The 24,223-nt window shown below is 40.4% G+C and overlaps 2 protein-coding genes across 8 annotated transcripts; both read right to left on the reverse strand.

Annotated features, from left to right (window-relative positions):
* Positions 1–5,410, reverse strand: timm23a (translocase of inner mitochondrial membrane 23 homolog a (yeast)). 3 transcript variants are annotated; one of them, XM_063893831.1, is made up of 8 exons: positions 5,229–5,410; positions 3,294–3,426; positions 3,092–3,150; positions 2,583–2,676; positions 1,834–1,918; positions 1,690–1,748; positions 1,450–1,560; positions 1–799 (listed from the first exon to the last, which is right to left on the reverse strand). In XM_063893831.1, the coding sequence occupies exons 2-8, from the start codon at positions 3,394–3,396 to the stop codon at positions 672–674; spliced, it is 639 nt and encodes a 212-aa protein (XP_063749901.1). In that variant the 5' UTR covers positions 3,397–3,426; positions 5,229–5,410; the 3' UTR covers positions 1–671. The 3 variants fall into 3 exon arrangements, with proteins under 3 accessions (XP_063749901.1, XP_063749898.1, XP_063749900.1); XM_063893828.1 differs by lacking the exon at positions 5,229–5,410 and adding an exon at positions 3,639–3,739; XM_063893830.1 differs by lacking the exon at positions 5,229–5,410 and adding an exon at positions 3,646–3,664.
* Positions 5,411–6,917: 1,507 nt separating this feature from the next.
* qki2 (QKI, KH domain containing, RNA binding 2) lies at positions 6,918–23,100 on the reverse strand. Of its 5 annotated transcripts, none has more exons than XM_063893206.1 (9): positions 22,493–23,100; positions 19,384–19,532; positions 18,114–18,230; positions 14,846–14,989; positions 13,107–13,194; positions 12,621–12,905; positions 11,779–11,802; positions 11,065–11,142; positions 6,918–9,096 (listed from the first exon to the last, which is right to left on the reverse strand). In XM_063893206.1, the coding sequence occupies exons 1-9, from the start codon at positions 22,632–22,634 to the stop codon at positions 9,074–9,076; spliced, it is 1,050 nt and encodes a 349-aa protein (XP_063749276.1). In that variant the 5' UTR covers positions 22,635–23,100; the 3' UTR covers positions 6,918–9,073. The 5 variants fall into 5 exon arrangements, 4 of the variants coding, with proteins under 4 accessions (XP_063749276.1, XP_063749275.1, XP_063749277.1 ...); XM_063893205.1 differs by having other exon boundaries at positions 13,068–13,194; XR_010166605.1 differs by lacking the exon at positions 11,779–11,802 and having other exon boundaries at positions 11,065–11,778; positions 13,068–13,194.
* Positions 23,101–24,223: the final 1,123 nt, after the last annotated feature.

Raw genomic sequence — 24,223 nt, forward strand, 5'->3', positions numbered from 1 at the left:
TTTGTCAAATTTTTTAATATAGTTCTCAATACAGCGAGTGTTAGGGAGACACAAACAGCTTTAGTGATTTCATCTTGCACAGTAAATCAGGAACACTGCATATACGCTTCAATAAATACAACAGTATTCAGAACTGACCTTAAGGCTTAGTTCTTCCTTTGTCCTTCGTAAATGAAAATCTCTTTGCTCTTCTACCAGAAGAGTCTTTCAGTCCAGAATCAGAACATGCTTCAGGTGAACCACACTAGGTGTCACCTTTTGGCATATTTAACCCATGTATCACAGGTTAATTGAATTAGCATTAAAGAAGACTTATACGTCTCCCATAAACAATAACATAACAAATGACACACTTCTATTAAAAAAAAATGTTCTTATGACTGATCAGATCAGTGACAGGAATCCCCCCCTGTGGATTACTGAAGAGAGGGGTGTTATAGGACGGTCTACATCTCGATTCCCAGCAGAGTTTAGTCCAATCTTCCTTTTTTTCAAACATGTTTTGATTCCCCAGAAGGTTCCTGGAAAGGAGAGTACTGGGAAGAGCCCACACTTCCCTGAAAAGCACACTGCATTTGACCAGAGTGTAATTCCTCTTAGCGCTGTGGTGAAAGGCTGTGTCCTGGAGAGATATTTGGCCCTAATGTAAAGCAGATGTGTGTGGGAGAGGGTTAGTACAGCCTGGAGGACGGGGAGGAGGAGGAGGAGCCAGTGAGGTGGTCCCAGTTGCTGTAGAGAGCGTAGGCACCAGATAAGGCTAAACCAGCCAGGCCTCCTCTTGCTACACCTCTTAATCCACCTGCAAACACAGGGAGGAAACGGAATCAATGATAGAGCTGTGTATGAACATAGTATAATGCGTCAAAAAAATGCCCAACAACAACTTCAGAAACATTTCTGTTTTATAGCTCTACGGCCTACTTTTAAGCTTTGTTCACACCGTTGACACAAGTTTTAAATCAACATTTGAATGGTGCAGAGTTTTTTAATGCATGTTTATTTATCGTGTTTTAACCTGCTAGAATTGTTATTGACTCGTGTGATCCAAACATTTCCAATGACTCCAGACCAAAGTCCATGGTTCCATATTTATGAAACCAGGAGGTTTTTTAGCACTTTATTTAACCAATCAATGACTGTAATAATGGGATTTTAGAAATACTTCATTCAGAATGAAGACTTATGACTCTTGCAAGGTGTAAATGGGCATCAATTTAATAGATTATCTATGAATAAAAGTATATAATGTAGCTTAATTAACAATCACTTGTTGCAGCGCAATAGAATTATTAATTAATTAAAGTTTCATTCATTTAGATGACAACTTGTGAAGACAGACAATAATTGTTCAAATCCAGCTATTTTTGTCTCATTAAAACACATCTGCAAATAGTTTCAAGTCAATAGCATGCCCATAAGTGGTCGATACACCACAGAGAAGACACTTACTGCCGGATTTAAAGAGCATCCCAGTTAGCGTCCCAGCGCCCACTGTGTTGATGTCGTCTTCCGCTCCTCTGGCCTTCTCTATAGCCACTCCAAAAACGCTGTATAACAAGGCTGCAACGGCAAAGAAAAAAAACGAAAAGGTTTTTATAAAAGTGAATAGTGATAAAGTAAATCTTTCCTAGATGTTGCAGTATGATTTTCTACAAGATGAGTTTATATTATTATTTATAAGGATCTTACCAACTGAGCCCAGAGAGTTGGCCCATGAAGCACCCTGTCTGGTCACCATGTTGAGAATCCTGAAGGGAGAATGCAAACATTTAGAAGACAGCTCTAGGGAACCAGGTGTAATAAAAGGAATAGTACTACAGTGTCCATACTCACTGCACATTACGAGGTTTGGACCATCCCATGTCTCTGGTCTCCTTCAGGCTCACTCTGAGACCATTCACAGCTCCAAATGCTGCTCCTGAAGTCAAAACAAGTTATTCTGAGTTATTCATTTGTAACTCAGTCTTTGCACAGAAATTTCACAAGGTTTAATGAGCCTGTTATTTATTCTTTTGTTTCTTAGCTTTTTTGTACAGTCCTTTGAACATCCCCTGTACGAAATGTGTATAATCATACCGTACACACATTCGTAACGTTTACTAAAAGCATAAAATGATGTGTAAAGTGAATGGGATCGATATATTCACAGGAGATGGACATATTTATATTTATAATAGTACACACATACATATATATTATACACATCTGCCATACATATCTGTTTATAGTACACATATCTATATATTATACATATCTGCCATATACATCTGTTATACATAATATATGCATCTGTCCATACCTCCTCATTCAACAGTGTAAAGTATTTAAATACTTTCAATGTATTCCACATATGTATATATTTCACATCCTCAAATCTGTATTGTTAATATTGTAAATATTCTTCTCTCTTTTTCACTATTTTATTTATCTTTTGCACCATGTATGTTGAGTTGTTGGAGGAGCACGCGACATAAGATTTTCATTGCCAACATATACGCTGTATCTGCTGTGCATATGACAAATAAAACCTTGAAACCTTGAAACCTTGAAACCTATTTATATATAATGAACACATATCTTACCAGTAATGCAGGAGCCTCCAATGGTAAAGAAAGCCAGTTCAAACCTCCCTCTTGTTTTATTGGCACCGGTGGGCAGAATAAACTCATCTGTGTCCTGAAACACAACATCAACAACTGTTAGAGAATGAATTTAGTAAAAAATACACAAAAACACATTCGTTTATTAAATGTGTTACTCTTCTCTGAAATCCATCCAGTGTACTGTTATTTTGACTTACCATAGGCCTTTATTCATAAAATACTTAACTGAGGGCACATTATTTTGGATTCACTTAAGTTATATGGTAAGGTAGGATTATAGGGTCCTTGGTTTGTCTTGTTACTGTTTAATACATTACATTTTTCAAATATAGACAACGTATAGGAAGCATTGTAATATATTATATAATATAAAGAGCTGGTTATTGTCTGAGCCCATATTGTCAAGCTTTAAATGATTTATCAGGCGGTTTCATTGGTACCAACAAATTCAGAAGTTACAAAAAAGCTAAAATGCCATTTTAGCTTACCTGAACAAGGTAACGAGGGTCGACATTGAGGTAAGGGGACAAAGGACTCATTCCAGTCACTGGAAATTAATCACAACAGTTTGTTAGCTCATCTTTTACATTTTTGTAAAGGTTGTATCAACAACAAAATCAAAGGGCATAGAGCTGGCGAACAGCACAGATGTTACCAGTGTTAGCAGACTAAACCAATGTGAACGCTTACAGGGAACACCGGCGAGCTCTGTGTTGGAGTATTCAGGTGCACCTCCTCCAAAGAGACCCCCGATACCTCCTTTCATTCCTCCCAAGCCTTGTGAGTTGTCCATGGCTGTAAAATGAGGAGATCCGAGGGTCACCTGGTGAACACCGGAGATGTTAGCCGTTAGCAGCCGCTAGCTAGCTATGTCGTAATACTCAAAATCCAAGACAGATTGATCGAGAACGAGCTGCTGGATTCACTGACACCGCTAGACAGTGTTTTGCTGATGTGAATGTTGAATCCTCGGTGAGTTTTAAATTGAAAATACAGATTTGTGTTACAGATACTGAGAAAGCCTTCTCATCATACCCCTGACCTCCAGCAGCACGTTCTGACTTCTTCTTTTGTGGTATTCGTTTGACAGGTGGCCAACACGATTAGAGGTGTATTACTGCCGCCTGCTGGACTGTGGGAAAAAGAGACTCTGCGGGGAAAAGAAACAACTACAAAAACCTCTTCAATATGTTGCTAAACCAATTCCTCATACACACTTAATATTTAATTTAAGTATTAACATTGTATCAGTATTAATTCGTATCAAAAAATAGCCTTATGAAAGGGGGAAATATACATTTATTATAATTAAAAACGTTCTCAAAATAAAATAATGACTTTGAATCTCGAAATAATCAGTTAGTATTCTAAATAATGAGACCTTCTTCTTAGAATAATGATTTTGTAGCTTTAAAAATGTTATTGTATATTCTTTTGAGGTAAAAGAAAAACTCATTACTTAGAAAATGACTAATTATATGGCGATACTTACTCTATGTTTTATACTACAATATGATTCAAATGATTAACAGATACTCTATGATGCACTATTATAGATTAAGATTAAACGTTATTGATCAACCTTATTCAGAAAAATAACATACATTATTTGGAATTAGTGCCACAGAAACACACATTGATGCACCATTAGTTACAAACCAATAATATAATAAACATTATTACGAAATTAAACGGGATAAATTATTTTGTTATTGGTTCTTTAATTATTTTACATTCAAGTTTAATTTTAATAATGCAAGGAAAGTGAAAACTCATGAATTATCTGTGAAAGGACTAACCGTTTTTTTGCATTTCATTCTTGCTTTAATCTTGGTTTAGTGATGCAGGTCACAGGCTCCGCAGGGTGGCAGCAGAGAGCTGATAGTAAAACCGGCCATTGATTGACAAACCTGTTGATTCTGGTACCATTAGTCTGTCCTTTCTCTAATTAGACTTGATATAATTGACAGATTTAGTGAAATGTGTTTCTCCTTCCCATACATACCAGCTATTTGTTGGACATTTTGCATCACTAGAAGTAAAGCATTATTTAAATAAAAATGACACCTGTTAGACCTTTAAATATTGATTCCCAACATTTCAAATTTAGAACATTCTCACCCGTGATGCAACAGTAGGAAAAAAGACCACACATGCACACGTACGTGCACATCAATGCAGCACGGCCCTGGGCCATCTGCTGCTGGTCAAAGGGACAGAGGCACTGAAGGAATTTAGTGTGCTGAATTTCACGAATAACAGAGCATCTTATTTGGATTCTGCCATTGTATGTGTGTATTCAGACGGGGCCAAGTGGAGCGATGAAGTTTGCCATTGTCGCCCAGTGTGGGTGTTTTCAGACTCTCTGGCATGATCTGTGAGTTAGTGTTCTCTGTGTTACTGCCCAGTGTGCCCACTGTCTTTTCCCACAATGCTCCATTCAGCCCTGGGCCTCTCTCTCTCTCTCTCTCTCTCTCTCTCTCTCTCTCTCTCTCTCTCTCTCTCTCTCTCTCTCTCTCTCTCTCAGATCACACACTCTCAGACTAAACTGCCACCTATTTTGTGCCTCTGGCTAATAATCATCATCACTATTATCATTATCATCACCAGCGTTGTGCTACATACCAAATTGTTCAGTTGTGGGATAAAATAGCTGTGATGTCATCTATGTCGTCTTTTTTTCTTCCGGCTTTCTTTTGCTTCCTCTTTTCCTCTTTCTCACACTTTCTTTCTCTTTCTTTCTGTCTCTCTGAGCTCCCAAACACAAAAGACAGAGAGGCCACGACAGGACCCCAGTGTATGCTGGTTGTCAAGGAGACAAGGAGACAGTGTTGGGTCTTTAAACTGCCTCAGAGGGGTGTGTGGAGTTAGGGGGAGTTGGCCTTATTTACATGGGAAGAGGAGAAGAGAGCGAGAGAGAGAGAGGTTTGAAATACAACTTCTGAGCAGCTTATAGGATTCTTATTCTTCAGCTCCAAAATCATTCCGCCACTTCACCATCAAATATTTACCAAGCAGGGAAAATCTGGAGCTACTCATTATGTGGAGAATGCTGTGTATACATAGTAATGTAAATCAACCTGTCTTTTCTTCACACTTTCTCTCTTTCTCTTTCTCTCTCTCTCTCTCTCTCTCACACACACACACACACACACACACACACACACACACACACACACACACACACACACACACACACACACACACACACACACACACAATCACACTTTGATTGTAAGCGCTGGGAGCTCTGTGGGCCCCAGTGTTGGCAGTGGCGAAGAGCTGACTGCAGAATACATTAGCAGATGCTGGAAGAGTGTTTTAGACTTTTTTTTAAAAGAGCAAGAAACTTGACTGAAAACAGGAAAAACAGAAGAGTGCACACCCATCCATCCAAGCACCCCCACCCATTGATATCCACACAGTGTATTCTTGTACTTTCTCCCTCTTGCTATCTCTCACTCCGCTTCTTCCTGTCCAGATTGTCAGCAGCGGTCACATTATGTCCTTTCTCTCCCCCTCTCTTTCCCCCCCCACCCCCCCGCCCCTCTCTCTGTCTGTGATCGGCCACTGAGCATGTAGGCTCAACTCCAAGCCTGAAGTTCAATATCACCCCTCAACTCCACAATGAAGGCAGGAAGGGCAGGAAGAGGACGAATGAGCCACCCACTGCTGCATTCACCACGGAAACCTTTTTTTCCTTTCCTGGCGTGTGAAACCTTAAATGTGCAGTTTAAAGGGAACTTCAAGTGTCAAAGGCTCACATTACCCTCCCTTTTTTTTTCAAATGACCCTCTCGGGTTTTAATTTTTAATAATTACACCCTTGGAGAGAGACAAAGAAAAGCCTAATTGAAACAAATGTAGCTACCATGAGACATGTCAGAGACATCAGGGAGAGACTATGATCCGTGTTATATTTACTCTGCAGATGTTTGAGGGCGAGCTTGCACAATCAATTTCCCCTTAATTCCCCAGCCATCCTCCAAACCTGAGCCCCCCTTTCCCCGTCTCTTTTTCTGTTATACATGTGCATGCCTCAGAGAAACCATGGTGAGCTGGGTGTGTTTTGTTCTCTCTTATTACACACATCCATGTGTGTAATGTCTACTTAAATAGCAGGAGGAGGACAAGAGAAGGAGCACAGAAAAGGAGAAGTGGGAAAAACATGTTGTGGCCTTTTCCTTGCATTTTGTCTCAAGTATCTGCCAGTTTCTCTTCCCCCCTCCGTCGTATCTAAGGAGTGTTTGGTGATTAGTATGCAGAAAGGAAGCTGATTTGCATAATTAAGATCTACAGAGAAAAAGCAACAAAGTTTGTTAGTTTAACAACTATGAGTTTAATGTTGTACAAAGAGTTATTCCTGCTCACTTTAAAAGTTAAAAGTTCAACACATATCTTTCCATTTTTTTTAGACACACATATTTTCTTTGTAAAGGAATCCAAAGCAGACACAGATACCATTAAAGTGGTTAATAATCACAGAAGTGGTAACAGTTAGTAACCTACACTTGTCACTGAAGAGTAGATTAATGTTGTTCTACACTGTTAATGTCACACTTATAGTATACAAAAGGCACAGGAGGCAAGCAATGTTGATCTCAAAGGCTCAAGTTAATACAGAGGAAGTCAGAGATTCCAGTATATCAGGACATTGGTTACTAATATTGACACGTGAAAGATCGTTGAATTCATCAAATTACTCTCCGCAATAAGGCATAATGTTTTTTTGTCTGAAAAGGTCATTTAATGTTATGCTCACTTACAAAATTGAATATAAAAATACATTATAAACTTGTTACAAATGTTACGGCTCCATGATTTTTCTTCTTTTTTTTTATGTCAAGGCATCAGTTGGTTTGTGTGTAACCATACCAAACCTTCTGAAAAAGTGGATACACATGCAGAAATATGAAGGACTTCAAAAACAATCAAAAACACAAACAAAACAAAAAGATAAAATATAACACTGTTCTTCGGAGGTGTCCGAACCTGACACATAAACATTTCAAACATCATAGCTGCTGCTTCAATTGCACTTCCGATTCAAATGAGCCACTTTCTTTTGGCACTGAATCGAGAATAGAAGAGTTATGGGTGTGCGCCATAAAATGTAGATAATGACAAATAATCTGCATACACCCTAAGGACATAATTTCATGCTGGGCACAAACCCACATTGTAGGGAAAGATTTAGGTGTAACATTGTTCCATCGCTCTAAAATAAATAAAGGCACTGTTGTTCAAGCTCGTACAATACTGTAGTGTGAAAAAGGCACCGCTGTGTAAGTCCTCTGTTTAGAAATGAGTGCAACCTTCCCTCTGTGTGTGTCCGTACTGAAGTACAGACATTGCATTTATACTGCATATGTTGAGTCAGTTAGGAGATTTACTTGTTTAGAAAAAGCTCAAAAACATACTTTGGCATTTTGGATTTCCTAACTGATCACAGGTTTCTTTTGACCTTGAAAACATTTACCTTACTTTAGCGATGGCTTTTTTGTCCTGTTTGAGAAACTAATGCACAAAATAATACGAGAAGAAAAGTAACAAGTAACAATTTAAATACATTGTTTGTTTTACCACTGAAGAGAAAATGTGTTGATATATTAACATTTAAATGCCAATTATAAGGCGTAAACAATACATGTATTTAATTATTCCCTTTAAAGAGTGTGCAGAAAATTATAATTAGTTCTTCCATCCAAAATTGCCAGTATCATACCAATTACTCACCCAGTGTTCCCTTGAATTCTTTAGGAAAACTTTGTCTTTCCTGCATTTCACCACAGTGAACGGAGAATCAAAAAAAGTAAAGAATATCAACAGCTATTCGATTCTTTTTTCACCATGGAGGCATGCAAGAAAACAATGTTTGCTTCGAAAATATATGAAACATGGGGTGAGAATTGAATATACAAATGATCATTTGGTAGATTTTCCTTCAAGTAAGAGGTGCCAGATGGACAAAAGAAGCTTGAAAATACCAACATATCTCTCTATGTTTGAGTGTTGTGGAGGGTTTTTTGTACTGGATAAGTACCATTATCATAAGTATAGTTACCATGTTATTAATAGAGTCATTATTATTGCATCACATGGGCTGTGGGCAGGGCAGCTGGGTTTAGGAGCCCATCCCCAGAAAAGTCTACTTGTTATGCAGGGCAGCAGCTGTTACAGATTGGGGTTTCGACTGGTTATAAAACATTCTCCGACTGGCTTTGGACTTTGGGAAGGAAGGCACGTTTGGTAAAGTTTATGTTAGGACTTGGTGGTGGGCGGGGTCCTGAGGTTTATTCCCATGATTGCTGTCATCTGGTTGGCTGGTTAGACAGAAGCAGCCGGGTTGTTCCCAATGTGCTGGTCTGGTTGGCTGAGCTTGGGGAGTGACGGGGCCGTGGGCCAATGAGCACGCCAGCAGGCGGAGATGGATGGGTCATCAGTGGGCGGAAAGGTCAGAAGGTCAAGGGGTCATGGGTTAGTTGCCGTGGCAGCTAGAGTTAGACAGACACAGACGGACAGACGTGGAAAGGAAACAAAAAGGGCACATAAAAGGGGACATAAAAAGAAAAAAAGATAGAAGAGAGATTAGTGTCAGCTAGTGGCGTCAGGATGACAACAAGGCAGATCTACTACAGTCTCACAGCATGACGGGCGCTACAGGAAGAGCTGCGCAACACCTTCATGAGCCCTGCATGACCATTCAGAAGGACTCACATCAACCACCGGGTGGTGACACGAGGAATGGCTGGTTAGCGATGCTCATGTGTGCTCATGAAGGTGTTAGCAGGGTTAAGTTTTAGGAGATGCCCCTCCTGCCGTGGGACCGCTGCTATAGTGATACTACTCATGCTAGCTGGTCTAGTACAGACAGACAGTGAAACCATGGACAGAGGGGGATGTGGGTGAGAGAGTGACCTTTATGTCCAAGAAAAGTGTCTGGGCCTCAGAAATACTTTCGCTTACTGACAAGTAGAGCTATTGTTGAGCAGCAGGCGTAAAATCTGGATGATTAAAATTGTGATTATGGTTTGATCAATTTGCTATAAGTATTAGAAGAGCACGTACTAGAGTAAGCAAAGAGGCACCAAAAGAGATAGCGATGAGAGGTTAAGAGATGGAGATTTTAGAGGGTCTTAAGAAACAATTTAATAGTAGACAGACTAGCTACAAGAATTTAGAGGCTTTGGCTTTCTTTAGAGAATTTTTTTCAATAGTCATCTTTATTGCCTTTTAGTGTTTTTTGTCCATCATGTACAACAAGAGCACCACGGCTCACACACACACACACACACACACACACACACACACACACACACACACACACACACACACACGCACACACACATATATCGTAGCTAGCTAGTCCATTTTCTATTGCATAAAACAGTCACGAGGCCTGTGAATCGAGAAGGTCACCTCGTCTTAAATAGACAGAGCAAAACACTGCCTTCATTGCCACCTTTCGCGGTGACTAAAACAGTAGTAGCTACACACCTTGAATAAAAGTTTGAAGTTTACATGGAGACACTTCATCTATAAAAAGCATATCGTAGAAACAAAAATAAAAATGTACAAACTAAAAAAAAACTAAAAAAAAGAGGAAAAATACTATTTCCAAAGCGATCTTGTTCCATAAGCTTCATATAAGCACTTAAATCCTTAAAATCCCTATATACAAATTTATTTTGCAGCTAAATACATGGTAACAGCACCACTCTGGCTAGGAAATATATGAAAGATGTAAACAGCCCCAATGATCAAGTCCAGTGGGCGACTGATAAGACCACAAACAACAGTATTTTATACAAAAGAGCTTGTAACACAGGCTTCAGTAGTTATCACACGCTGTGTTTTAGTAGTTAAGACCAAAGATCATATTGAATTGAATGACCTTCAGAAAAAAAGACAATCACTGTTACTTTAAGAGTCATATAGTCATTGGGCACAACACAGGATTTAATCAATAACAATAAAAACATTTGTGGAAATCTACTGGAATGAAATTGGGTATAAATAAAACTTCCCACAGTTATTTGCAGGGTTTAAAAATAGTACTGAAGAGATAAAAACAACAACAAAAAAAAAGTTTCTGAGAGAGGACTCCATAGTCACAAGGACTGAGTCACATGAACGGAGCGATCCATTTTAATTGAGAGGGTCCCGGCCTGCAAGCCGTCCAGTTTATCTACCAGGGCGAGCAAAGATAACGCTGCAGATGTCACCACTCACATAGTTTCTCCCAAATCTACTCGCTTATTTCCCTTGACTGCAACAGAAACGTTTCACATTTTACACTGAAGCTGCTTCAGCGTGTGACCTTTTGCGCCTGATATTTCATTTCTTTATTTTAGGCATGCGGTAATACAAACAAGTGTAAACTGAAATTGGTCCATTGGTCCGCATGCATGCACGCACACACACACACACACACACATAAAGTGGCTGGTGAGCTAACTAACCTCTGTCTGGGGTCACTACCCTTTGGTAAGGATGGATTCTCTTGTCGTGGCGTCGTACCTTAGTGGTCATGGCACCTGCTAACAGCCATTGACATCGCCAAAACAGAACACAGAAGGTTACTCATCAGAAAGACATCAAACAGTCCACCCATGGCACCAACATCAGTGAAACCAGGAATTTACAAAGTGTTCAAGGCTGAGGGCGAAAATAAGTAAAAAAAAAACAAACATCTTGCTTCTCTAAGAGAGAGAATTCTTGTTGTTTTGTGGTCTTCTGTTCTCTAAAGAAAATATTAATCCAAACCACTAATTTCTCACTAAGCTTCACTAGTAGATTCAACATCGGCTGTAAGCAAAGTCACTCTATAGCTCTGTGATTAAAATAAGCTTATATTAAATCACAAACAGCAGCGCTAAAATATCTATGGGTTCACTAAAATGTGTTAAAATTACAAGCGGAAGCTGAACTATTAAAAAAAGTTAAATAGCTGTCAAACCACAACACTAGTCTGCTAATACAAAGAGGAAATTAACAGGAATGGACACTTGACTACAGAATGACTCTCTGTCATCCTAAAGTATGAGCAAACTTTGAGTGTTTGCTATGTGGGAGAAGTATGTTGGGGGGGGGGGGGGGGGGGGTCTCTGCAAGCCAGTCCGTGTGTGTGCTAGGAAGGGTTGATATCGCCTAGCCTTTGGTTGGGAAAGCCATACCTGCAAAAACACAGGAAGAAGGGACTGTTAGCCCAACAATTAGCATCAGTTTTCATTTATGCATGTAATCCGGATGTATTACAAGAGCTGGATTTGGCCTCCAAATTGTCCCAGTTGCAAAATACAAATGTCAGAAAATATCACGGGCCGTCAAGATTTGTAAAAATGTGGTCTTTGCTCAGGGTTGGCTATTTCAAAAGCAAGAAACTATGTTGTGCATCGAGGGACGTACAGGCACATTTTCCATGCAGCAACCTCAAAAAAGGTTGACATTTATTTGATATTCTTTAAACATTCTAAATTAATGAAATTGAAAATTCTGAAGTGCATACACTTAAGACACTTAAAACCCATGTTCAAAGATAATGGGTTTATTTGAAAATGCATTTTTTTTAGCATTGATGACATGCGATTCAAATGTTCCGTTTCAAAGATGTATTTTTAGATTGACCAGAACATGTTTATAAGCTTTAATGTTAGAAATGCTGTGATTGACATGCTTTAAAATGCAACGGTAGTTCTTCAGCCTCAAGTGGAGCGATATGTGATAATTAGCCTGCATGTGTCATAGGATGGGGCCAAATTGAAATAGCTTGTTGAATACCATGTTTTCAGCTATCCAACTCTGACTGTAAATAATTAAACTAAAAATTAGTCACAGCCACCGTCTATAGTGCAAATGTTGCTTGATGTTCAGCCGAAATATTGGTGTCCTAGGATTTTTCAGGTTTTTTCTTTATTTATGCGATTTTTTAAGGAATTTCCATTGAAGGCCAGTATCCAGTTCTCATAATACATCCATTGACTCGATATGAAATGATGAACTTTTGCTTCCTAAGTACCTAAAACTCCAGTTGAGTCAATTGGATATTCCAATATGGATGGCGTAAGTGTGTAGGGATAGTCGTAGGGCGCGTAGATGATTCCAGATTCAGGCCCTTGCTGCACCAGCGCCGGGTGCGGATTGCCTCCCTGCATGAGGGCGGAGCTCTGGATCTGACGAATCAGAGGCAACATGGTCTGCGTGTTGACCGGGGTGGGGTTGCGCAGGGAGGGAGGCAGGACCGGCGTCGGACCTGTGATGAGCCGAGGCGCCTGAGGTGTCCCCAGAGGGAAGCCAGCGGTGGCTGTGCAGCACACAAATTTGCAATAATGCAAGTATGCACACACCCACACACAAACACACACAAACAATAGACAGGGAAGAAGAGGAGAGGACAAACAGTCTATTTACCAGAGAAACAAAGGCATTGTTTATATGTACAGTGGACTCCTGTACCCAGACCCACCATCCCTCCTCCACAAGTTAACTATGATGTCATCCTTACGCATCTTGACATTGGCGTCTCTGTAGGTCCCATTGAGAATGGCCAGCTCCATCAACTGCATTTTCTTCAGGTTGTCCTCCCCCTCAGCCTACACCAGAGCAGAGCAGCACAATCAGCTTACTTAGCAACAACAGTCATTCAGCCATTTGACAAGTGAATGAATTCACTTTGTGGGTGTCAAAAAGTCAGCAAATGTTACAGTATGCAGGAATAAATAATGAAGCCAAAGAGAGAAAGTTTTTTTTCGTTTGCACTAGCCTTCTGTTATATTAACACAACATGCACAAAAAATTTCAGGGTTTGCCTTTTAAAAAACAATATCTGTACAAGGCTGTTTAGATGAAGGGCTGCAAATCATGGTTAGGTCTATGATATATCAGAAAATATTGAAAATCCCAATTTCTCAAATTCTAAGATGATGTCTTTAATGTCCCAAAACCAAAAGATATTTGTTCTAATATGATTTAAATCAGAGAAAATCAGGATATCTCCATATTATTCCCAAACAAATGCAGATATGCATAACTCCAATTATTTCAAAGTTTTCCACCGGTGGAAGACTTGTTTGTCGGTGGGAAACACAGCGTCTCTCTTTAGTTCCTAAAACCACCTTCTTAAACAGGTCCAAAATGCTTTATTTATGCATATCAAAAAGTGTGTTTTCCTTCCGACCACATGTTTTTCTTTTCCAAACTGTATGTTAGTTGGATTGTGTGCAACACGAAGATCTATCATGTTTGTAACCATAGTGCAACATTAGTGTGCATGTAAACAAATGTCATTGTTTGAAATGCAGTTGACTGGTCCTTGAATACAGTGACTTCACCACACAAGACATATTTACTTTCCTAGCTCCAGTTACAGCTTGGTGAAAAGCTTGACTGATTTACAGTCGGAAAGCAAGGTCGGCTGGGTTAAACTAACACATATCACCTACCCTCGACACACACACACACACATTCACAAACAAAGATTAGCAGGTGTCCAGCTCCTGATTGCCCACAGATACTTCTTACACCCTTTAACTTCTGGAGCTGGCCCACACCGTGCTGTGACTGGAGTGGAAGTGACGGCTGATTGCTGCAATAGAAATCCCCCTGCTGTTCTATTCATTCAATTTCTGTTGTTGTGAATATTGCAAAGGGAAAAAAAGGAAGGTGCCTTGTGATTTTCGCAATATGAGCTTTTGTGCTAGTGCGTTTAATGGGATCATTTTGAGAGCTCCTGCATCTATGTGTGCAATGCGCTTCTTATTTGTCGTCATGTTCATGCATGTATGTCCGTAGGGGGGACGTAGGTGGGCTGTAGAATGTGAGAAATGTTGAGGAGTGCAATCAAAATGTCCTTTTGTGTGGATGACAAAAAAACAGGGAGCAAAAAGGAATACTGTAGCCAGTAGTTGGGAATGAAGTGAGTTGTGAACGAGTGAAAGGAGTGATGGAGTGGGGAGAACAAGTGAACAGACTCTCCATTCATTCCCGCAGCCTTTCAAACAACCCGGGGTAACTATGGAAACCCCTTTATGCGTGTTCCCTAATTACCCTAACCCCTTACACATACTCTCTCATACACACAGAGACACACACAAAAAGACACAAACACACACAGTTTTTGGACTGACAATCCCCTTCCCCCTTCCATGCATACCAACACAGTGAACTCTCATCTAGTCACACGCAGCTTTTCCATCGGTCCAGACCATAATATGTGTCACTGAAGGGGTTCGCACTGATACTCACAGCTGGCACGAGAAGTTTCTTGACCTCGTTTATAGCACGCTGGAGTTTGATCTTGGCCCGATTGTGTGTGTCCTCCACTGTGATCAGGACGTGGAGATCTTCGCTGAGGTGCTCCCAGTTGGGCTTCCCTCGGTTCATCTCCTCCTGAAACACAAAAACCTTTTTTAGAGCTTCGTTTGAATGCACCACACAAGCTCAGGACTGGCACAGTGTGAGAACAGGATTTCACTTTTTATTCTAGTTTGGCTTGATTTTTTGGATCGCCTCAGACTACACACTAGGTTCAAGGTTATGTAACACAGCTTTGGAAGAGTTATCAAACTTTGCTCTTCACCCATTTCACAAGTTTAATATTGCTTTTTATCAAAGGAGGCACTCCCCAAATCGCACTTTGCTTAGCTATTTCCTTATCTATTACCTCCCTTTTCTTACTGACACTTTATCCAAACTAGTGCTTAATAGATAGTCTACTAATTGAAAGTCCTATGTTGACAACAGCATCTATGATTATAGTTTATTAAATTAAACAAAACCGGTTGTTGGTTGTTTTTGTTGGTCTCCTTCCCTTTAGTAAATAGAACAAAGCAGGTGAACATGGTTAGACTTGTAAATGTTTGTTTTGTATAGCTTTTCTTTCCAAATACAACTAAAAATCTATATTTGTGTTCGATGTTCATCAAATCAAGCAATTTAAGAAAGTGTATTAGGCTCTGGGAACTGGTGAGGGAAGTTTATTTATAATTTATTACCTGGGACTATTTGCTCTGGAATGATATATCTTGGTCGGATTATCATGACATTTGGTTCAAATATCAATGTCCCCCTCAAAACAAGAAACTTTGGGATAAGCTGCCATTATGCTTCTTTAAAACTGTTTATTGGATGGATGAAAGCTTCAGAAACCAATTCCCCCAAAGCTTTCCAACATCAGATGGGAGTGTAACTTTCCGAAACCGTCAAGCCAACATTCACACTGATCTTCATGCCGTGATCGTCCAGCTGTGTGGAGGTGAAAAAGTGAGACTGCACACGTCTCTTTAGCTCTTCTTCTCACTTCTCATGTGAACAACTGAGTGCAACGCTATGAAGACCTCCATACTGTTGAGTAGTGCGTATTTAAACAATATCCAGCCCCCCCTCCCCCTTTTATTCCACATTTAAGTGTGTCCAAACACTTTGATAACTGTTTATTTCCAATGTGTTAGACAACCCGTCTTACAAACTACTTTTGTTTAACCATTACCGGAACTTTATGTGTTGGAACCATTTCTTGGCTGAAGTGACTTCAAAGCCAGACCAGCTGTTTCCTCTTGTTTTCAGTCTTTATGCTAAGCTAACCGTCTCCTCCCTGCTGTAGCTTCATATTCAACAGACTGATATGAGAGTAGTATGAAAGTAAACATCTTCCAGAAAAGTCACCTTTAAGTACAGCTTAGTGCGGGAACCATCAACTATAAAAAAAAATCTAATGAGAATAACTGTTTGTTTCAGCCCTTCTTCAAACTGAAATTATGAAGTGCTCTGTGTATTCAGTAAGGCATGCTGGGACATCCTATCCGCTATGTTTTGTCAAGTGAGATGTATCATTCTGAAAAACACCAAAAGTCAACATCTTCCTCTCATCTCCCCCACTGCCTCCCACTGTGTCTCTGTTTTCCTTCCTCTCTGTCTCTGTGTGTGTGTCTCTCTCTGAGGGGCGTGCGGGGTAGGGAATGTTCTGGAGAGAGAGAGATAGAGAGACAGAGAGAGGGGAGGGGGAGGAATGCTGGACTTGCTCCACCTGCCGTTTGGAAAGCTTGAGCCCACTCCGTCCAACAGCAGACACCAGGGGAACGGAAAAGGGAACAGATGGACCAAACACCAGGACAGAAAAACTGACGACCAAGAACTCATTCTGATAGAGAAAGGATAGATAGATAGAAAGATAGATAGATAGATAGATAGATAGATAGATAGATAGATAGATAGATAGATAGATAGATAGATAGATAGATAGATAGATAGATAGATAGATAGATAGATAGATAGATAGATAGATAGATAGATAGATAGATAGATAGATAGATAGATAGATAGATAGATAGATAGATAGATAGATAGATAGATAGATAGACAGACAGTCGTTCTCAGTCTGCAGCCTGCTATTGACTTCCTTCCAGGTCAAAGCTGCTCCTATTAAAGGCATCTGACCACCATGTACTCCTCTGTATTTTTTCGTTGAGTGGTATTGCATTACTAACATGAAATCAATTTGAAGCATGTCAACATTGTTTCTCTGACAGCAATGGAAGTACACATGAAGTGCATCTTGACGGCCTCCCTGTCTTAACCAAATGTTTCTGACGGTAGACTTTTAAAACTTTGCTAAAGTGAATTGGAACCAAAAGCTGCCAATTTGTTTGGGGTCTCTTGCAGAGAGTAAAATAATTAGACTGATACAACGCTCCCATCCATAGAATCAACCCACAGCCAGAGTTAGCTTAGCTTTGCATAAGGATTGGGAACAGGGCAAAATCGCTCGTTTGGCTCTATCTGTAGCTATGTGCTAAGCAGAACTTCTATATCTCCCTAATTTAACACGTTGTATCTCATTATTATACCCATACAACAACTGATGTGTAAATATGCCACATTACGGTTTTTACTGTAATGTGTGTGATTATATCTTATCCTGGTTGCAGCGACCCTTTGGTAGGGCTGCACGTATTATTTTCATTATTGATTAATCTGTAAAAAAAATATCTAAAAGAAAAAGTCTATAAAATGTCAAAAATAAACTGAAAAGGCCCAAGTTGATGTCTTCAAGTGTGTTGTTTTGTTAGACCAACACCAAAGATATTCAGTTAAATGGAATAATTTCAGAAACTGTTCACAGTATTTTATGCATGAAAAATATCTAGTAGACTAAAATCGTTGGAGATTATTTGTCAATAGATAAACTTTTTTATTAGTTAACAAATCAATGCAGCTCTATCATCTGGAGTCGTTTGTTAGAGTACAGGTTTTGTACAGGTCTCCCCCCATTTCGAGTATTTATGCTAAGCTAAGCTAAGCTAGCTGTCTCCTGACTGTAATTCATATTGAGTGTACAGACATGCGAGGGGTTTGGATTTTCCCTTCTGCCTGACCAGAAAACAAGACTTTCAAACGAATAAGTCACCTTTAAGTACAGGTGATGTGAATATGCAACAACCTCTGTATGTACAGAGGTACTCAAATGAAACTGACCATGAAAGCATGTATATTGTGTGTTTCTCAGTTTGCATACCTTCTTCTTGTCTCTCATGGAGCCCTTTCCTCGTACCATTATCTTGCAGCCGGTCTCTGCCTCCAGTTGTTTTGCCGTCAGTCCACGTGGCCCCAGGATCCTCCCTACAAAGTTAAACTACACAGAAGAGCAAAACAGTCTCATTGATAATCAAAGAGAAAGGCCTGGAGGAAGACTGACACATACATCAAAGACTGTCTATTTACAATGTGTGTGTGTCTGCATGTGCTGCAAGTGAGTGTTTGTGCATCTGTGATGTGTTACTAAGAGAGACAAAAATAGATTATTATATGGGTGCTGGCGGCATAACAGGACAGCGCCGTTCTCTTAACCTTATCTGTCACTAAGACTGAGTGATTAACTAGACAGCTGTCCCTCTGTGTGTGTTTCATTCCTCTGTCTCTCACATTTGTCTCTCAATCCATCTGTCTAGCCTCTTCCTACTATGTAACTCCAGCAAGTTTAAACAAATGTTCACTTAAGTTGCAACACATTTGATCTAAGATGACACTCGACACACACACACACACACAAACCCAGAAAGAGGAACTGCTCTCTAAATTTAACCTTGATCTCAGCCGTTTTGCAGAGTGTGTGTGTGTGTGTGTGTGTGTGTGTGTGTGTGTGTGTGTGTGTGTGTGTGTGTGTGTGTGTGTGTGTGTGTGTGTGTGTGTGTGTGTGTGTGTGTGTGCGTGCGTGTGTGTGTGTGTGTGTGTGTGTGTGTGTGTGTGTGTCCTGTTAACCTCCTGTCATGTGAGTGAGGACAGCCTGTCATTGTATTCAGTGATTGGCAAGCTGATGCGTAGAGAATATCATGTGAGCCATTTCAATCTAGATCAACGTAACCCATATTAAAGCGCTTGACTGCTTTGCGGGAGCTGATAGGTACTAGTTTCTTCACTGCGGTTCACTTGTCTATATTTTGGGAAAAAACTTAGTCCACCTATTTAAGCTCTATTACAAATTTATGGTGTTAACTGAAATGTTGTCATGGGAATATTGACAATTTGATTACACTGAGTCTTAATGTGAATTATTAATTTGTATCTTTTTGGAAACACTGTCCAGGGTTAATTATTGATCTATTTTAAGCCTTGATAACATCATTGGGTGTGAGCAAAGATGATCTCAGAATGAAATCAGCTTTTAGATGAAATTAAAAGCTGTAATTAAAAGCCTCTGTAACTATTTGGCAGCCCTTTCTGTCACTAAGAGGAGATAAAGTGACCTGATAAAATGAAGGCCAAAGATCACGTATTTATCCACTCACGTCTGGGTACTCTTTGACAGGAACGTAGAGCTTCTCCTGGAGCTGAGCCACAGGGCCGATAGCTTCGGGAAGCTCCTCCATGTCCCGCCCGTTAAACATGCCACCGTTCACTGTGTCGTTGTACATGTCCTTGCGTACCCTGCCGATTTCTGGAAGACAGAAAGAGGGAGATAGGTTAGGAAAAATGTAACTGAGTGAGGACGTCCATGAAAGTGTGAATGAGCAAACCATAAGTGTCACGTTTCCTCAGACCGTCCTTTACTAGGCCGATGACTCACTGTCACCAGAATTACAGGAGGCTGTGAGTGGGACAGACGAACAGTCAGACAGACAGACAGACAGACAGACAGACAGACAGACAGACAGACAGACAGACAGACAGACAGACAGACAGACAGACAGACAGACAGTTTCCAGCATTCTGCACCCCAATGTAGAATATAACCACCTATGCATTCAGTCCTCTTCTATTGCAGACAATTTCTTTATGTCCATTTCTATTTCCAACTGTGTTCCACACACACACACACACACACACACACACACACACACACACACACACACACACACACACACACACACACACACGTTTTACCCTTTCACTCTGTAAATACTAAGAAAAAAAACAAACATGTCAGCGTGGTCACAGTGACTTCTCGACCCCTTAGTGTTTATGAGGTCCTTGCACAAGATAGTGTTACAGCAACAATATAAACAGCCATCCACATTTTTACAAAACAATAAGGCTGCAACTAGTGATTATTTTTCAAAACAAAATCTTGACTAAAAATCATATGGTCTTAAAAGGCAACAGAAACCATAAAGATTCATGATACATTTTTTAACTTAGCTTATACCGATATTTAGCTGCTTCTCATGGCCGATACAGATAAGATCATTTGACTTCTTTTTTCTTATTCTTTGAAAGCAAGCTTGTATCCTGGAGTTTATGCACAAATGAGGGTAATACATGTAAAAATATACATTAAAAAACTTGTATTTCAAATTGCAATAGTGTCAGCATAATTGTTATCGTGCTTGTTCTTCTTCTCTTTATTTACTGGGGATCGTATTCCAACTCTAACAGTGCATAGCCTACCTAATTGGTATAATAAATCTAATCATACATTTTCCCAATTGACCAAAAATGTGGCCGCCAAATGTTGAGTGTGTCGTGCACATTCTCCCAGAGTCCCAGGTGCCTTCAAATGTGTTTTTCAGTCTAAAACTCAAAGATATTAATTTAGTTAAAAATAAAAAAATGATCACCAAAAAATGTTGGCAGTTGTTGGAATTGTTGGCATTTCTTCTTAAGAAGTACCTAAATGGTCCAAATCTTGCCTTAGGTTTGATGCGGAAACTCCATCATAAATAAGTGAGACTATGTTTGTCTGGCTGTCTGCTTGTTTAGTGTTGTCTCAATGAACGATGCTAGCCACTGATGCCTTTGTAATGACACGCTGGCACAATAATAACTGACTACTGCGCTACACAAACACATACGCAACACATACCAACAGACCCCCAGCTTGAACTCACACCAACACACACACACGACAGAATATCTGCCTCGAGGCACAAATATCATCTGACCTAAGCAGGCTGACAGGCATGTCTCCCTGCTCTGATAAGTCTGACCATAATAACTACAGTAGGATGCTATAATTACAGGCACAGCTACAGGGACAATGATGATCCTCTAATAACCTCTTCTGACCTGTTACAGACTAAAAGTGACAATTAAAACTCAAACACACACACACACACAGGCACACAGAAACACACACAAATCTGCACAGGCAAGCAGCGCTTTTGTCACACTTCAGTTAGAGCATTGAGGAAAATGAGAAGTGAAAGAAGAACAAGAGAGTAGAAGAAGGAGAGAGAGATAAAGGGTGGAGGGTGGAGTGGGGGACTGTAGCATGTCTTATCTTAGCACTTCAACCTGTCATTGGTTTATACATAGACCGGACTCCACCGCACTGTTTCCAAATATGCCAAAAACTTGCAACCGGACAAGATGTTTGACTGACTGAGGTTTTGTTGTTACCCTGCAAAACTTTTTTGGTACAGTGCCCTTGTCCACATTACTCAGGCAGAAGACACAGCCAGGCTGAAAATGAGCATGGCACAATGCCTTTCATTCTAACCGAGGGTGTCACGTTATCAAGGGTGAGGGATGAATGTGCCTGGCTGTCAGTCGTCAACATGTACACGACTGGAGAGACTGGATGTTAACCTGACCTATTTGTCAGGCTGCAGAGGTCGTCTGCTATGAGATCAGTCTTGCTGCGTCATGAAAGTTGTCAAAGAGCACAAAGTCAGGATCTTGGTGATCCTGATGTGAAACAACAGTAGCAACAACAGGCCTTGACATTCGATAAAAGAGTTGTTTGGCAAATAAGATGTGACTTTAAAAACAACTGTTGCAATCCTGTGTGATTGTGTTGTTATTTCAGTTAGACACACCAACAAAGTGAAGGGCATTGATTAGTTGCACATGCAGCATGTAAAGCAGCCTCAAATCAAATCTTTTACACAGTGACATGCTCTCGTTCCTGCTCAGGGATGGGCTGCAGCATTCACATAAGCCTGCGCATTAGGTCACTGGGAAAGACTAACAACTGTCTGTTTGTTCCCATCACCAACTGCCCGTCTGTGTGTGTGTGTGTGTGTGTGTGTGTGTGTGTGTGTGTGTGTGTGTGTGTGTGTGTGTGTGTGTGTGTGTGTGTGTGTGCGTGCGTGCGTGTGTCTGCTGCTCTCAACAAATTAAAAATGTGACTTAAGGTACACATCTCTATTCGTTTTTTTAATGTGGATTTACAACCACATCTCTGTAAGGGAATTCAGTGAAAGGCAACAAGTACAATGTAAGAGTTTAATAATTTATCGCCCGTATCATTCAGGGTTTGATGGAGGTGACATTTGTTTCCTAGGAACCAGAGAGGAATTCGGGCAGTTAATGACTTTTCAATAAAGTGAGTCAATAATGGACACTTTTATGACACTGACCATCAAATTAGCCAAGAAAAAAAGATTTTCTCTGTAGTGTGACAAGTAGTTAGAGTCTCCAATACACAGGGTTTAACCCGAGAATAAACCGAGTTACCTTCATCCAGAAGCCGCTCCAGATGCGAGAAGATCCCGCTGAAGTTGGGCAGGGAGCTCATCACCTTCCTGTCGTTCATCAGCTGCATTAGGTAGTCCGGGTTGGACTTGGGTCTCTCCTTCACCTCTGTTTCTCCAACCATGGCTTTAGCTTCTACAATAAAGTGACTAGATGAGAAATTTGCGGTGGGTATTTTCAAAAAAAGAACGCACACGCCCAGACAAGCGATGCGAAGACCCCAGGGGTTTCCACCGGCCGCGACCCGCTGACCGCCGCTCTGATAGCGGAGTAAACTCAAGTCTCAGTCCCGGTGAAACAGACTGTCCTTGGGTTAACGTTTCGTCTGTGTGTCCTCTCTTCTTCCTCCCGGTGCCGACTCTCTGTCCAGAGTTCGAAAAAAGTTCCTTTTGTAGGGGGAGTTTGGCTCTGTTTTGACACTTGTGGCGACACGTTAACAGACTCCACGCACTTGTTAAAAATAAAAACCTGCTCTCGTGTGGTGTCGTCCGCCCCGGCTGCTCTGCTGGTGTCCGCCCGGTGTGTCGGTATTCTGCAGCGGGGATCGACTCCCTATCATATGATTACAGTATAGCAGCAGCACGAGTGGGTTGTCAGGAGCGCGCTGCGCGTCTCCGCTATCACAGGGGAGGAGGCGCGTCCCCTCAGAGCCCCTGCCTCTCTCACACACCCTACGCCCACAGAATAACAAAACATAACAGTTCTAGGTATGTACACCTCTCACTGTCCATCATTTGTCCTGTGAAGTGTGTGTGTGTGTGTGTGTGTGTGTGTGTGTGTGTGTGTGTGTGTGTGTGTGTGTGTGTGTGTGTGTGTGTGTGTGTGTGTGTGTGTGTGTGTGTGTGTCCAGGTGCCCTCACTGAAGACATTTGAGCAGTGGTGGTAGAAGTTATAGTTTAGAAAAACTCTGTTATAAGTTTTGAATTCAAACTCCTACTTCTTTAAACATATTAAGTATAATGATCAACATGCTTAAAGCACCAACAATGAACGTGAATGCAGAATGAATTATTGAACTCGACTCGATTTTAAGCACCTTGTTTATAATCACTGGAAATTTAAACAGCCCAGACAAAAGAGATTTAGCAAGACGAACATGTTATAAGATATTCTCCAAAGTGGATTTAAAGGTATTCAGACTGAACTTGAGTATTTCCAGTTCATGCAACTTTCACCTTTGCTTACACTAGGCCTACTAAATTTCAGATTTCATCAGTATCATTCTCTAAATTATTTGTAAGGAACTAGGCAACACATTTTCAAATCTGCTTAGGTAAAATGTCCATTTTAACAACATAAAAACACAAGACATATTTTGTATTTATTTATATATATCTAAAACATAAAGAAGCAGCAAATCCTCACAGTTGCATTTTACTACAGAATGGTTTATCCATATTGTTGCTTATTCTGTTTATTGACTAACTAAGTAATTGTTTCTGTAGATTAAACAGTATACGGACCAGGTAAAATCAGCTCAAACATGACCTCCATGAAGAACTGTTCATGCATCACTGACAATCACCCTCTAAGTAATCCTGCTGATACTCCTGCCCTTATAGTTTTAAATTAAGAACTTGTGATGAAGTATTTTGTACACTGTGACATTTAAATGATCTTAATACTTCTTCTACCAGTGTCTTTCATATAACATGAACCCTCCCCCCTCTCCTGTTCACACACCCTTCCACTTTCAGGGCTTTTGTCAGGGAT

Source organism: Eleginops maclovinus, chromosome 10, assembly GCF_036324505.1.
Source record: "Eleginops maclovinus isolate JMC-PN-2008 ecotype Puerto Natales chromosome 10, JC_Emac_rtc_rv5, whole genome shotgun sequence".
Taxonomy (NCBI): Eukaryota; Metazoa; Chordata; class Actinopteri; order Perciformes; family Eleginopidae; genus Eleginops; species Eleginops maclovinus.

Bases quoted from the DNA above. Each gene is read 5' to 3' on its own strand.
- timm23a (XM_063893831.1), bottom strand. From the start codon at position 3,396: ATGGACAACTCACAAGGCTTGGGAGGAATGAAAGGAGGTATCGGGGGT. The intron at 3,151-3,293 runs GTAAGCGTTCAC...ATTAATTTCCAG, and splicing joins AGAGCTCGCCGGTGTTCCCT to TGACTGGAATGAGTCCTTTG. The intron at 1,561-1,689 runs GTAAGATCCTTA...TTGCCGTTGCAG, and splicing joins CAACTCTCTGGGCTCAGTTG to CCTTGTTATACAGCGTTTTT.
- qki2 (XM_063893205.1), bottom strand. From the start codon at position 22,634: ATGGTTGGAGAAACAGAGGTGAAGGAGAGACCCAAGTCCAACCCGGAC. The intron at 11,803-12,620 runs GTACTTAGGAAG...TTGGGCTAACAG, and splicing joins TGACTCAACTGGAGTTTTAG to TCCCTTCTTCCTGTGTTTTT. The intron at 9,097-11,064 runs GTTAGTTAGCTC...GTCTAACTCTAG, and splicing joins GGTAGTGACCCCAGACAGAG to CTGCCACGGCAACTAACCCA.